Consider the following 16,353-nt stretch of genomic DNA (forward strand, 5'->3'; position numbering starts at 1 on the left):
AAAAAAGGATGGTTCCTAAGGAAGAATGACAGCGTGAGGTGGTCCTCTGGCCTTTCCACATATGCACACACATGCACACACACAAATACAATGTATGGTTTTTCAAGAATATTTGTGAGTGCTGCCCATGTGTGATTTGAATAGAATTCCACATCAGTAGATTTCCTTTCCAGGGGCTGCGTTTAGTGTTTCCATTTCTCCATCCACCACTCTGGCTCCTTCACACCCTCCCTCCAGATTCAGATGGCCAAGTGGGCTCATCTTGCAAAGCACTGTGGTAGAGAAATGCTTCCAGTGCCCTCTGGCCTATGGTGAGCCTAATCAGCTTCTTAGACTTTATCCTCTACAGACCATGTCTGCGGTTCCTTCACCAAGTAAGGCTCCTTGCTGGCAGCCTGAGCTAGTGTGCTAAAGAAGTGTGATCTTGCTTGCAGCTCCACCCTCCCACCCCACCCTCCACCTCCCACCCCCACCTCATCACACTCATTACAGCATCAGGCTTGCCTGAGTTAATTCTGCTTGTCAGTTAAGGGGAACTCTGATAAGAGAGGTGATGGGTGGCAGCGGGGAAAGAGGGGCCGAGCAGAACCAATTACCCGCTTTAATAATTCAGTGTGTTTCTTAGTAATAGGCTACAGAGTAAACAGCACTACACATAAATGCCGTTTTTCATTATTTATACACTCCAGAAATGGAAGTTTAATTAAGTCACACACTTGAGACTTGGAAGCGATTAAGGAGCCGCTTGTCTCAGGCAGCAGGCAGGGGAGGTGTGGGAGCCTTGGCTTCCCCTGAGCTGCCTCTGGGGTTTTGAAGATCATTTTTCATGTGAATGTGGGGAGCCTGGAGCCTGGGTGATGGGGGCAGCGACTTCCAGGCTCACTTGTGCCACATATGCTATTGCTGCCCTACTGTGGCCTGCTTTACAACTTTTTCTACAAAATCTGTGTCATAAATTTGGATGCATCTGCTTATTCACTTAACGACAGCAGTGCCACACTTTAATTCCAGTACTTTTAGACACATATACAACGTCTTGACTTTTAGTTTACTTATAAAATTGTGCAACCACCGCCCCCTGTTCAATGACAGACCGTGTTCATTGCCCCCAAAAGAAACCATATCTACTGTAATTTATCCGAAGACTCACAGTTGGCTGTTTTCTGTTTCCACACACGCTGTAGCACACGTCAGTCAATATCCATTCCTTTTTGTTGCCAGATAACATTTCCTTGTGTAGCTTGCCACGTTTTACCTAAGCATTCGTCTTTTGAAGGATTTTTCGGGTGGGCTTGGTGATGGTGATTAATGCTGGTGTGGATATTTGTGTTCAGATTTCGAGTCAACATATGTTTTCAGTTCTTGTACATGGCTTGGAGTGAAATTGCTGAGTAGGTGGGGTGCTCTATTTTTAGCATTTTCAGGAACTGCCAGTTCTCCAGGGTGGTTGTCGTAGTTTATAATGCCACCAGCTGTGCTGGAAGGCTCCGCTTCTCTAAGTCCCCTTATTTATTTATTTTTTTGTGGTGCTGGGGATGAAAAACAACACTCTGCATGTGTCAGGTTACCAATGTACCCCTGAGCCTAGCTCTAAAGACAGGGTTCCTCTGTGTAGCCCAAATTGGCCTGAATTCACTGTACTGCTAAGGCTGGCCTCAAAACCATGATCCCCTTGTGTCAGACTCCAAGGTGTTTCTTTTCTTTTTGCCTTTCCTTTCCTTTTCTTCTCCTCTCTTTTCATTTTTAAAGATACCCCAAGCCAGGACTAGTGACGGTTGAACTCACACAGGTAGATGGCAATTGACAGAGAACAAAGTGCTGTTGTTGGTTTTCCGTCTAGTCCTCTTCCCTGCCACGGTGTGTCTACTGAAGGAGGATTAAGAAATATTAGAAAGGCATTCAAGGCTTATCAGCACCAGACTGAGACTTCATCATTGGCCTTGCTTAAAAGGGGCTGGGAAGGAAGAGCTTGTCCCGCAGAGCTTGTCCTGCCTACACCATCCATCACGCCCAGGGAACCAGAAGCAATTATGCAAGCCACTGACTCCGAGATTCCTTTTCACAAGTGGCTCAAGGTGGCTCATCTTGTTTGTTTTACTTACTTACTCAAGGCGGCTCATTTTCCCCGGGAAGGTCTCGGGTAGATTTGAGAAACTGGCAAAAACTGAAACTTTCTTAATAAGATGATAGATATTAACCAGTGGTTCCACTTTCTAAGAATTCAGTCTCAAGAAATCGTGCAGATGAAAAGGAGAAGGAGGAGGAAAAACAGGAGGAAGAGGAGGAGCTGGCTATAGCTTCTTGGTGTAAGATTTTGCAATAGTAGAATAATTAAAAAGAATCAATGAGAGAAATTATTGTAGGTAATGGTGTTTCCTTGGATGGAATAGTATATAGCCAATGAAAACAATGGTTATTCATACTTAAGGAGAAAAATGAAAGAATCAAATGAAAAATAGCAACTAAAATTATATGCATGTAGGTGTGCTGGCAAATGCTCTAATCTCAGCTCTCAGGAGGCAGATGCAGGGGGATCTTTGTGCGTGTGAGGCTAGCCTGGTCTACATAATAAGTTCCAGGCCAGACAGGGCTACAGAGTGAGACCCTGCCTCAAATGTCTGTGTATAAGCGCGCGCGCATGTATGTATCCTATCAAGCAGCTGTTAAAAAAGGAAAAAAAGTATGTATTCAACTGAGTTAAGATCTAATTACAACATGGAAAAGTCAAAAGGTGTTATGAAAGAAGTTTTCATCTGCCAGCTCTAATATTTTATATGCTTTTTAAAATATTTCAGTTACTTATTTGGGAGGGGGCAATGCATGCTTGCCATGGTGCATGTGTGAAGGTCATGGAACAACTTGAAGGAGTTCATTCTTCATTTTACCATGTGGGTCCCAGAGATCAAACTCACGTCATCAGGCTTGAGTCCTCTTGCCAGCACTAGTGGGCTTTTTTTTTCTTTTTAAGATTTATTTATTATGTATACAGTGTTCTTGCCTACATGTACACAGGCCCACCAGAAGAGGGCACTAGATCTCATTATGGACGGTTATGAGCCACCATGTGACTGCTGGGAATTGAACTCAGGACCTTTGGAAGAGCAGCCAGTGCTTTTAACCTCTGAGCCATCTCTCTCCAGCCCCATTGTTTTAATATATCATGTTTTATGGTTTTCCATTTTAAATGTACATTATTTTTCATCTTTTTCCTAAGGATAAATGTTTGCTTATGCCATCTCCTACAATATGTAGTGTGCATCATAATGAAATAATATGTAATCATCGGCTGAGGTGAACTTGGGAGAAGAAACTCAGATTCACGACAGAAATAAGAGTACTCGCACTCCTGTTTCCTCCCATGAAGGAGGCAACCAGACAAGATGCTAGGAAAGACATTCCAGGCTAGAGAACAGAACTTGTGTTGAGTGTCTCAGAGAGAAGAAGATGATGGTGAGCACGTGGAGGGCACAGAGTTGGAGGGCCAGGAGACTGGACGCTCCTATACTGTCAAGGCTGAGTCCCCAACAGTCATGTCAGGAACCTGGCTGGATAGACATGCTGTGATCCTGGAACTAAGCTCCACTGGGTGAAGAGTGACCTGGAAATAGGTGATGAATAATATCAAAAGGAGAGGGGAAATGCAGGAGAGCTTCTCAGTGCCCTTCACCCTCTGGATGAAGGCACATACCTGCCTGTGTCTGGGGAAGGTCCCAAGGAGCCAGGAGCATCCTGCTTCCTCTGTGGAAGAGGCACAGTGAGGAGGTAGGGCCTTCTCAAGACAGGCAAAAGAAAGGAATGCTAAGCAAGAGCTGAGGTAGGGCAGTGCTCCCAGCACTGGGGCAAAGGTAAAAAGGTCATTGAGAGCATCCTGGCCTGGCTGAGGACTAAATTGTGGGTGGGATGGTTGTGTGTGGACCATGTGTTGGTAAGCAGCCTCCAGGGGCTCCGTAAGACTGTGGCATCTGAATCTGTGTGTGTCTGTTCGTCCATCCGTCTACCTGATAACAAACAACAGACCAGTGTGCTTGCCGGGCGGGGAGTCTCCCACCATTTATGGTATAGGTCTTTCTTCCCCTCACAGCTGGAAGCATGAGGGGGCTGTGGGCCAGGCTTGTGTGAGATGATAACCAGGGAAGAGGTGACTCAGTGGGTATTTCAAAAGATGAGGCAAAGTAGAATGTGGTGGCCATGTTTGCAATCCCAACAATTGGGCATCCGAGGATCAGAAGTTTGAGATCAGTCTCAGCTACATGATGAGCTCTGGGCCAGCCTCAGCAAGAGGCCTCGTCTCAAACAACAAAATGCAGCTCAGTTGGTAAAGTGCTTGCCTGACAAACAGGCGGACCTAAGTTCAAACCCCAGGACAGGCATGTTGATGCATAGTACACTGGTAATTTCAGCATTAGGTTGGCAGACACAGGAAGATCCTTGAGCCTTTTTTTGGCCAGTCGGCCAGCCCAGTGAGTTCCAGGCCAGTGATAACTCCTGTCTCAAAATTAAAAAGGTAGACAACAGCCCCTGAAGAACGGCGGAGAGGATGTCCTCTGGCTTCCACAGACACCACTCACACATATGCACATGTGCATGGCAAACAGTGCACCTTTGTACACGTGCACTTGTGCAAACACCCACAGACACAACAAAATCCTCTCCATTCCAAGCAGCAAATGTCCACTCCAGTTGCTTCTTACAAATCACAAGCCAGAGTGTAGCTGCAGCCCTCTGACTAGCCGAGCCCAGAGCCCTGAGGGGTTAAAGAGTTCCAGCTTCCTAGAGAGAACTCCTCAGATCCCTGCAGACCTGAGGGACATTTGAGAGGTGCTGAGGGCGCTGTGGGTGGGAGCCAGTGAAAGGCACACTGTCACAGCCACCCCACCTTCCCAGACTTGATTATTTATGTGACAGCACACCAGGGTTGCCTGTGACCCAGAGCCTGAGGTTTGTAATGTAATGTGAGAGGGAGTGCGCGGAGTGGGGGGGGGGGTGGCGGCGGGGGGGGGGGGGCCGCAGCGAAGGTCTCATTAAATCCTGACCATTGGTGCTGGACCTGGCACCAGAAGTGGCTTCTCATTTTACCTGTTACCAGACACCATGGATTCTGCATGCCTAGTCCTTGTTTTCTTCACAGCCCTTGTACTGTGAAGCCTAAATGCAGGAGGCTGCAGCCAATGGGAGAGGAGACTTGCTCCACCTTGGAAGGTGGGGTGGGGGGTGGGCGGGTGGGGGGTGTTTCCTTCCCTTGTTTTGGATTTGGTGCTAGGGGTGGGAGCCAGAGCCCCAAGCTAAGCAGGCAACTCCACCACTGAGTTCATCCCTGGTTGACATGCTTTTTCTCAGTGGAAAAAGCATTTGTCCAACAATTTGAGAGACACACACACACAAACATGGATAAGGAAATGAATCTTTGCACGAACAGCACTCAGCTTAAGACTTTGAGGACTGGAGAGATGGTTCTGCCTTTGAGGGTACAAGTGCTTGGGCTACTTTTGCAGAGGATGAGAGTGCAGTCCACAGCACCCATATCAGGTGGCTTACAACTGCCAGCAACTCCGGTTCTAGAGGATCAACACTGTCTCTGGCCTTTGTTGGCATGTGTTCACACACACTCACATACACTCTTACATTCACACAGACACATTCACACACATACACAGACTCACACAGACACACACACTTACACACATTTACATAAATAAAAATGAATGCATCTGTGAAATTAAAGAATAGAACTTTCAGTCAGCCTCTGGAAACAACCACCATCCTCTATTGGATCGCCTCCATTCCTGTTGGTATTCTTTACTTTTACTCTCTATGTATCTGCAAATAAGATACAACACTCCTTTCTTTTATCTAAGGGCAAGATGGCTCATTTTAAAACAAAAGCAAGCAAACTAATATAGAATGACGCCACACTGACCATGATGACCAGCATACACATGATAGTGGCTTTTCTCTTGGAAACTAACACTGCAGTATTTTTAGATGCTAAAATGTATCAATAGGGCCAGGAATGTTAGAGAATAAGAATCTTGGATGAAAATGGACACTAGTAACTCTGGTGCTTTCACCCACAAAATGTATTTAAAGTCTCAGGAATCAGTGGCATTACGCTATGACAAAACCCTTTCTTAAAAGAAGTCTGAATGTGCTTATCCTATTGCAATCCTTACAAACTTCATTTCCTCTTAGACTGTATGCTGGAGCACGCCAGTCTGGTTCCTTGTTTTTCACTGCTGTATGGTATTCCATGTTCTCACCATGGCCAATACGCTGGTGATTTTCCTTTGCATTGTCATCAGTTTATTTTTGAAACAAAACTGTTCTGCATGCTCTGGCATGGGATTGTGCAAACGTGCAAGAGTTTCTGAAGACTGTTTAAGTAGGAGTCCATGTGGAGGAAGAAGGTCTATGCCATCATCACACCTGCTAACTTGCCAAATGGCTTTTTAAAGTTTGGGCCAATTTCCTCTGTTCAGTCCCCAAGCTGTCTGTTCCTTGCCCCAATTCATGGGTGGGCTCATAGGGACATCCTTTTATTTATCTTGTCACCTTTCCTAATCTAAAAATAAATAATTGTTTATTTAAATTTGTATGTCCCAGCTTACTGAGGCTCAGACTGTCCATGCAGAAAGTCAGTGTATGAAACTGCATGTGGTGGACTCCTTCTGTTTAAGGGTAAGGAAGGTATTCACGCTTCAGGTACTGAGGGCAGGGTGGGTAGACTCCTGCATGCTAGCAGGTACTTTACCACTGCCCTATATTCCAGCCCCATCTTCCCCCTTTGCAACAGGCCCATATTCCTAAATATAGGGAAAATATTTTAACCAGCTATTTGCATTGCGTCTTGCCATGTTTTTATGAACTACGTGTGTGTGTGTGTGTGTGTGTGTGTGTGTGTGTGTATCATGACACTTGCGTGGAGATCATAGGACAGCTTGCATGAGTTTAGAAGTTGGTTTGATTCTTGTGCCATGTGGTTCCAGAGACTCAAACTCAGGTCCTTAGGTGTGGCTTCAAGAAACATCTGCTGAAAGAAACAATCTCAGAGGCCCCAGAGCATTATGGGACTTTTGGCCTATGTTTAAATCATCATCTCAGTGTTGTTCACTAAGTTAGCTAATTGGGAATTGGCTTTGATAGTGGGTGTGATGCCTCTATGAAGTCTAGGAAGACCACAGGCGTGTGGGTTCTGAGGGGCTGTGTCCCTCTGTCACAGTCCCCCAGAGATGGTCTGGACCCATTCCCCGAACCCACGGATGGATTTCTTGTCAAGAAGGCCTGTTCTCACTCGCACAGTGTCACACTGTACAGACACTGATGGGATCCCCCCCTATCAGCAACAAGTGTTTTGTCGCAACCCTTTTCACTTTTTGACTCTTTCTGCGAGACATTTTTAGAGACTGTCGCTCCCACAGTGTGTGTGCTCATGTGTGTATGGGAACGTGTGTATTTATGTGTGTATGGAAACATGTGTACTTATGTGGGCCAGAAGGCAAGCTTGGGTGTTGTTGCTCAGGATCTGTCCAACTTTTTTTTTTCCCTGAGATAGTCTTGCTCATCAGCATCTCAAAAAAAATGGGGTAGGCCGGCTGACTGTTGAGCCCCTGGGACCCACCTGTCTTGCTTCCACAGTGCTGGGGTTACAAGGGGGAAACACTATGCCTGGCTTTTCTTACACAGGTTCTGGGGGATCAAAATGAGGTCCTCATCCTTGAGAGGCAAGCACTTCAGCAACTGGGCCCTGCCACCTTTTCAGTGTTATTTTTCTTTTCCTCTTGTCCTCTGTAGAAGGAGATTCTATTTGTTCACCTCTGTTCTAGAATACTGTCTCACACATAACAGGCCTAGAATATAGATAAAGGAATGGGAGTCAGTAAAGTCAAAGAGAGAACATTTTTGTTATGGTTATTTTTCTAAAACTCTTTTCGTTTCCCTTAGTTTATCTCTTAGCTCAGCCATCACACAAATATCTGAGACTCATTTATATTTGTTTATGAAGCTTTATAACACAATCTTGAGCAGTTTAAGTCTGTTCTTAACCCGCTATATTATCCTGACTCCATCTTTGCCAAAATCCCCAAGTGACTTGGGTTTTGGTTCTTTCTTTGCTCCAGCTGAATTTTCTTCATCTCTCCTGCACCTCTGCTCATGACTAACTCCCCCTGGGTGAATCACCCACTTCCTCTCCTAACTCTTCCTCCCCCAGCTGGCAGGAAGTCCAGCCCTGTTCTCTCCCCTGCTCAGCGATTGGCTGTAAGCTGCTGTATTGGCATACCAGGGGACAATTGGGGAGCAGAGTTTATGCAATATTGAGACAGGAGATTCTCAGAACAAGGCTTGTAACCAGATATGGGGCGTGGGGGGTATAGAAACCAGCATTTGAATTACACAATAACCTTACGCCAACACATTTTGAAGAGAAAATAAGATGAATGACTTGAATCTTCATGTGTCAAGTCCTAGAGATGACACTGCATGGACTGAAACAAAGCCATGAATGGGCACAGAAGTGCCTGATGCTGAGTGACACTCCACTCACCTAGGATGTATTAATGGCAGTTAGGAGATGTAGCTTGGATTCCTAATTGACAGTTTATGCTTGCTCTTGAAGGCAGGCAAGCTTCACATGATTCTAATTGGAGAAATAACAAACTTGGTATCTTGGAACTCCATGCCCCAACCCCAACACCAATGAAGACAACACATTTGTTTGGGGGTAAAGGTAGGGCTGGAGATGGACAGACCTCCTGGAGGGCTGTCATAGTAATCGGGGCGAGAAGAGTCAGTGTCCACATCTGAAGAGAATAGGGGGACTGGAGAGACGTGAACAATTCACAAGGACATCATCTTTCCCCCGTGACTCCCAAAGCTAATGAAATCCAAGACCTGGCTGCCTGTAGCCCGGGCTGAGCCGCTAGGCCATGCTTCTGCCAAGCGTGCTCTTAAGTAATCAAACTGGGACGTGTTCCAGGGTGCTCCACCCACAACTTCAACTTCCCTTCTGGTGAAAACAGTCTGGAATGAGCCTGCGAGCTTGCCAGAGCAGCGGGGCAGCCTGCAGAGTAAACTAGAAGGCGTTTGGAAGGAAGGTGATGTTCGACATCCAAGCTCTCCTGCTCTCCAGATCTTTTGTGTGAGTGAATTGCTTTCATTTGTTTCAGGGCACTTTTTCAGCCCAACTTCTTCCAGCTTGCTTGCAAATGTTTCTCAGTGGTGCAGTTGAGGTTTGGCTTCGTCTCCCTGGCTGGGGCCCATCTTTTATTCCTAGGAAATAGCTGGGTGATGATCCTAGACTCTTGGATCCCCTTTGTCCTCCAGGCTGTTCTTTTACCATTAGATACCTTAATGTTTGCAGGTTTGCTGCCTCCCCCCTGCCCGCTTATTAAGCGGCATCGTATACCCACCGCCTCACTCCTACTTGGCCACACAGGATTAACACCTGTTTCTTCAAGACTACCCTGGGACACAGTGGGAGTTGGGGTGGGTGGGTGGGTGGGGGTGTAGGTTGTTCCGTTCCCTCACCTCCCTTGATTGCACAGCTTTCATTCCATCCAACAGTCACGCATTCCACCGCAACCTAAAACCCTCCAGATGATGAGCGTATCATGTTTCGAGGTTCACATGGGAAAGCCACAACCCACCCTTGTCTTCTTCAAGTTGCGTCAAATCTAATTTCCATGGCCCTGTGCAAGTGGGAGCCCCACAGCCCCCAGTCAGCTGTTGGAGTTTGGAGATGCTGTTACCAAACACAGTTCTGTAGGCAGCCAGCAGGCACTAGACAGCTGAGTGCTGGCAGGAAAAAGTCCCAGACACCTATAGCCATCCAAACGGTGACTCATCTCATTATGGCCAGGATAAATATGGGAATAAATGGTATTTTTCTACAAGCAGGAAGAATTGTCAAAATGCTTATCACTTCATAAAATATAACAGATTGTGCCAGTTCATGTTTTGAAATGTTCCAACCATTCAGTGGGGCTTTTTTTTTTTCCCCTCTTTTTTTTTTTTTTTTTAAGTTCACTTGTTTTTCTTCTTTCTAGGAGGCCTGGGGAAGCTAGGAGTTTGCACTCTTTACCACCCGAGCTTTGGATTCACCTGGCCGTGGTGGCCTGTGGCAACCGACTGGAGGAGACGCTGGTCATGCTCAAGTCAGCCGTGCTCTTCAGCCACAGGAAGATGCGCTTTCACATCTTCACTGAAGATGCTCTGAAGCCCGAGTTTGATAAACAGGTGAAGCAGGGTAAAGCGCACGTGTTTATGCGAGGGCCATGAGACCACACTGGGCGAGCTACAGAGGCGGCTCACATCTGGGGGCTGACTGCGCGCTCAGTTGTAGGACCCTGGCTCCCTGGCTCGGAGGGTTCCTTTGCGTGTGCGCGTGCGTGCGTGATTCAGAGATGGGCTGGGGATACAGCTCAGTTTCTAAAGCGCTTGCTCACCATGAGAACCTGTGTTTGGGTCTCTATAACCCACCATAGTGTTGTTTGTAATCCCAGCACTCCTAAAGTGGGATGTGAAGTAGAGGCAAGAGAATCTACAGAAGCTCATGGGCCAGCTAGCCTGGCTTGTGCATCTGCAAACAGCAGACCCTGCCTCAAACAAGATGGAAGATGAGGACCAACTCTCAAAGTTGTCCAACAAACTCCGTTTGTGTTCCATGGTATGAACGTGTGCCCAAATTTCTACACCTATACACACACACACACACACACACACACAGAGAGAGAGAGAGAGAGAGAGAGAGAGAGAGAGAGAGAGAGAGAGAGAGAGAGAGAGAGAGAGACTTTTAAAATTGGGCCAATCATGCCCTCCCTTTAGGGTATATTGGGAGCATGTAAACATACAACATGGCATTTAGTCTGTACTGGGTTATTAGAACTACCCACCTTTCTGGGGCAAATAGCTTGTTTTATGGATTTATGAGAGAATTTAAAACAACAAGTATCAGGTTCAATGGAATGATTCCAAATCATATAAAGGATAACAATAGAGTTCTCACCACCCTCACATCTCATGTAAAAGATGTCAGAGTTAGTAATTTGAGGGAGTTCTGCCATGCTTTCCTCATCGCCTAGAGGTGAGTGTATGTTTCTCTGTGTTTCTAGATGTAGACGCACATACGTTTGGGTTATTTATAGGTACACATACATACAGAGATCAGGGGTGAGTTCTCCTAAATTCACGGCTGTGAGGCCATGTTAGCCTTGTTCTGGGCCAGTGTTCCGACACCTTCACCTCTTTTTTTATGACTCTGGAGATTCTGATATGCAGCTGGGTCTCTGTTACTTGGCTCTTTCCTCTCTGAGTTTCAACCCACACAGAAGAGCTGCAGAGAGGCTAGTACCCTCAGCGAAGGTCCTGCCTGACCTTGGCAGGCCCAACTCTGTTTGCCTTGGAAGTTTTATCTTGTACCAAGTTCTTGGATTCTGGCAGAGAGGGAACCTGCTTTATTTTGTTTCTGCTGACTGAGTCAACAGTGCTGCGTCCTGTCATCAGGCTAGCGGAGCTCACGAGGAATGCCAAAAACAATATATTGGGCAGAGAAAGACTAACAACAGAAAACTGGAGAATGAGATATGTTTCCTAAGGGAAAAATAGCATTGAGATGCCACCAAGAGAAACTAGGAACCTGTAGCCTGAGAGCTTTGGAGTCAATTGGAACAATGTCTTGTGGAATGCCTCAGGGGACAAGGGACTGAGAAGACTGGGTCACTCTCAGCTACTTTAAAGCACTGCTATAAGGGAAAGGGCAGTGACAATATAAAAATTATAGTAATTATGTCAGTTGGTGATTTGTGATTTCTTCTCACAACTCTTTGCAGAAAGCAACTCTTGTCTAATTTAGATTGTTTTTTTTTTTTTGTTTTTGGTTTATTATTACTGTAACAAATACCTGAGGCTACATAACATTCTAAAGAAAAGAAGTTCATTTAACTCCCAGCTATGGAAGTTCAAGGGTATGGTCCCAATATCATCTTAGTTGTGGGGACCTTGGCTGGTGAGGTGGGACAGATGGTGCCCCACCGCAACAGAACATCGCAGTGACAGAGAGGAACCCAGAGACAAGCCTGGGTGTGATGAGGCTTGGCCTTTTATTACAGTACTCTTGTAAGGATTATTTCAAGAGTTTTCTAAGAACTACCTCCATCCCTTCTGGGGCGTGTCCGAGTAACCTTAAGCACTTCCTTTACACTCCACCTTTAAACTCCACCTTTAAACGTTGCCACACTGAGAACCCTGGCTCCTGACACGGGAACTTGTTGGCTCTGAGCTCAACGTGTAGCAGACAGAGTTCTGTTGGTTTGCTCACACTAAATGTCAGGTTACACTTAACCGATTCAAGTCTCCATGGCACTTACCACAATTCCAGACACCCTTCTGAACCAGTAGACAAGGAACTCACGTTCAAAACTTGGTAGGCTCTTTACTTGTTCCAGGATCTTGGGCTAGTCTTTTGGCCTTTGAATGTCTCCCTATCCCCCATCTGAAATGTGTTAGAAAAGTGATAGATCCATGTTCAGGGTAGGTCCAGTCAGCTGTAGTGATGGCTCCTGCAGAGTTCAGGACCTTGCTGCTTCACTCCCACCGGAACCAACTGGTCCCTATGGCCTTGGCTCTAGATCAGGAGCTGGAGGGCATTTGCCCATTCCCCCATGTGCTCCTGCAGGAGCACTGTTGGCCAGTCTCAGCTCCCAGGATGCTAGTTTAGGGAAGAGATAGACTGGAGCATCATCAGGACCATGCCTTTTGCTCCTTCTGTGTGACACTGGCATGGATCTCTTCAACTATCCAGAAGCAGCCATGGGCCATCCAACCGCAGCAGCCTCAGCTGTGTTCATACAGAAGAATGGAGGAAAACTGACCACATGTGAACATTAGTCACGTCACACAGAGTCCATCCAGCATCACCTGCATGCTGGATACTGAACATGGAGTTGTACATTTGGTTACAGATTGCCTGAGGGGAAAGGAGATGTGTTTGAGCATCTCTGTATGACCAACCCTACCTGCACTGATGACCACAGACCTTACTTTCCTGAGGACCCACTACCTCCTAGCAGCATCACAGAGGGCCAGCACTTTAACCATGGCATTTGGGAGACAGTCTAGATCTGAACCACAGCAACTCTTCCTACAGCCCCCTTCACGGGCCTCACAAGGACTTGAAGCAATTCAAGAGAAGGGGTGAGCATCCCAGGGAAACTAACAGTACATCACAAGCATTGGCCATTGCTTCCCAGAGGGGTTGGCTCCGAGTTCACAACCTGGCAGTCACTGTGGCTCATCAAACAACCACCCAGAAGCCAGGGGACAGGAATTCAGACAGGGCAGAGGAGGGACAGGGACACTGTTTCGCCATCCTGGGGCCTCAGCCAGAAGCCCCAGAGGCCAGACATGAACCGTCTGGAGGCAACTTAATCATTCGTCTGGTGGCCAAGGCAGGTTGTTGCCTGAGGCCTCACTCCTCTCTCTGCTGGTCTCTCCACACAGATACTTTGAGTTTCCTTGGGCATGGTGGGTGGACATTACAGTCCACTCCAAAGGGTCAAGCAAAAGCTATCTTCTTTCTGTGACCTAGCCTTAGATGTCACCTGTCATTACACTCGTCACACTCCCTCATCATGTGACTGTGTAGTCACATGTAAGTGTGTGTGCACCATAGTGGCTACCTTGTAACAAGTGACTCCAGAAAGTAATAGCTTAAGACCATAAATGTTTATCTCAAATAATTATAAAACAACTTTTTAATTACATTTATTTATTTATTATTTATCTGTGAACATGCAAGCTACTGAACATGTATGTAAGTCAGGGGACAGCTTTTGGGAGCCATTTCTCTCCTTCTATCACATGGGTCCTAGAGATAAAACTCAGGCTGTAGAGCTTGGTGGCAGGTACCCCTACCTGCTAAGCCATCTTGCCAGCACCTTCAAATCATATTCTACCTTCCCTGTATCTTCCTCTTCCCCATGTGTGTGCGTGTGTGCATGTGTGTGCGTGTGTGCGTGCGTGTGTGTGTGTGTGCGTGTGTGTGTGCATGAGTGTGTGTGTGCATGAGTGTGTGTGTGCATGTGTGTGTGTGCGCGCGCGTGTGCGTGTGCGCGCGTGCGTGCGTGCGTGTGTGTGTGTGTGTGTAGCATAGAGGATGAGCCCAGGACCATGCTCTACTAGTGTTATATTCCCAGTGCTCTTCCTACTTTTGTTTTGAGTCAGAATCTCACTAGGTTGCATAGGTTAACCTTGAACTCGCTCTGTAGCTCAGGCAGGGTTTGGGCTCATGATCCTCCTACCTCAGCCTCCCATGTAGCTCCAGCGGAGCCCCACCATGTGCCATCAGAACAGGCTCAAATCTTTTATTTTGTGTGTATAAGTGTTTTGTTTTCTTGTATGTATGCACATTTACCATAGGCATGCCTGGTGCCTATGGAGTATAGAAGAGGGTGTGGAATTCTCAAAAACTGGAGTTACATATGGCTGCGGTTCATCATTGGGTGCTGGGAACCAAGCCTGGGTCCTCCACAAGAGAAGCAAGTGTTCTTAACTTTAGAGCCATATCTCTAGCCCACTCAAATGACTTCTTGGTTTTGGTTTTGGTTTTCCGAGACAGGGTCTCTCTGTGTAGCCTTGGCTGTCCTGGACTCACTTTGTAGACCAGGCTAGCCTTGAGCTCGCAGCAATCCACCAGCCTCTGCCTCCCAAGTGCTGGATTAAAGGCATGCGCCACTACCGCCCGGCTCCAATGATTTCTTAAGGTTAAGAATCTGTGAGCTGAGATGTTCTGGCTCTGGGTCCCTCCTGAAATTGGGGGTGAGATGTCTATGCTAACCTGAAGGTTCAGTGGGGCTTTGCCTGAGGCTGAGACCAGAGGACCTGCCTCCGAGCTCATATATGAGGATGAGAAAGACTTCATGCCTCATCGTGTGACACTCTCCTAGGATTAGACAGATAGAACAGTGGGCCTCACCCAAAGTTGGCAACCCAAGAGAGACAGTGCAATGCTTTTTATAGTCTACTCTTGGGGGGATGGTCAGTCCCCTCCCGCGCCACCTGATGCTACTGGTCTACAGACCAATTCCAGGCCAGTACAGGAGGAATGTGTTGAAAGATGTGACCACTCTGGAAGGTGTTCCACATGCACACGGTGCCCACAGAAGATGGTGTCAGATCTCCTAGAACTAGAATTATAGATGGTTGGGAACCACCATGTGAGTGCTGAGACTTGAACCTGTATCCTCTAACCGCTGAACCATCTCATGTGTTTCCTGTGTACACATTTCTGTCATGATCTGCTTCCTTCTCACAGACCCCATGACAAGTGGCCCCACCAATCAGGGTTTGGAACTATGGACAGAACTCTTTTCTTCCCTCATTTTGGTTGGTTTTTTTGTTGTGGTTGTTTTGTTTTGTTGTTGTTGTTGTTGTTTGGTTGGTTTTGGTTTTGGTTTTGGTGTTGGTTTAGTTTGGTTTGGTTGAGACAGAGTCTGACTACTTAGCCCTGGCTGGCCTGGTGTTCACAGAGATCTGCCCGCCTCTGCCTTTCAAGGGCTGGAATTAAAAGTGTGCACCATCTTGCCTGGAACCTTTCCTCTTTTTAAATTGACTACCTCAGGTATTTCATTACAGCACCGTAAAGCTAATGGGGATGCTAAATACTTGGCAGAATACATAGTATCATGGTGCCAGGTTAGATTTAAAACCTGAGCCTCTGTGTAGGTTGTAGAGCATCCCTCCACTTCAGTTTTTGTCATCCATACCACAGGGAAACAGTTCTTCTCTGAGTGTGTTTACAGAGTATCACTGTGAGGCCAGTCTGATAAGTTGATTCCTTCTCTCTGCAAAGATTCTCTGGAATGTGCCATAGACATTGGGCATTTTGTTACAGCAGCTGGCTGAGGCTGGGTTGGGGGAAGGTGACCAGTGCCACCCACCCCTTTCCTCTGCTGACACCCAGCACTGAGCATTGTAGGTGAATTCAGAGTTTTCTGTGATAACTTCCTGGGATATTTAGAACCACATTTTTACCTCAGGATTTTTTTTTTTTTAAGTCAGCCACCATTGTTATATTTAGACAGTTTCTCATCTTTTTAAAAAAGTTGTATTAAAGGCAGCCTCTCTTTAAGAGAAAAGAACAAAAGGCCCCAGAAGCTCCTTTTAAAAATTTACCCTGGGGCTGGGAAGATCGGCTCAGTTTGTAAAAGCGCTTGCTGAGTAAGCTGCTGACCCTGGCTTGATCACAGGAATACGGAGGAAAAAGCCCCAAGCAAGTCATATTTGTTAGCCCAGAACGCCTAGTACTCCTACTGTGAGATGACAGCAAAGACAGAATTACCCAGAAGCCCACAGACCAGACAG

At 46.6% G+C, this 16,353-nt stretch overlaps 1 protein-coding gene across 1 annotated transcript in view; it reads left to right on the forward strand.

The window, feature by feature from the left end:
• The window catches only part of Gxylt2 (glucoside xylosyltransferase 2), an 87,975-nt gene that overhangs the window by 17,202 nt on the left and 54,420 nt on the right, over window positions 1-16,353 (forward strand). Inside the window, exon 2 of the mRNA XM_051154996.1 lies at window positions 10,041-10,230. Within this exon, the coding sequence (XP_051010953.1) occupies window positions 10,041-10,230 (190 nt within the window). The remainder of the gene's footprint in view (window positions 1-10,040; window positions 10,231-16,353) is intronic.

The sequence above is a fragment of the Acomys russatus genome, chromosome 13, assembly GCF_903995435.1.
Source record: "Acomys russatus chromosome 13, mAcoRus1.1, whole genome shotgun sequence".
Taxonomy (NCBI): domain Eukaryota; kingdom Metazoa; phylum Chordata; class Mammalia; order Rodentia; family Muridae; genus Acomys; species Acomys russatus.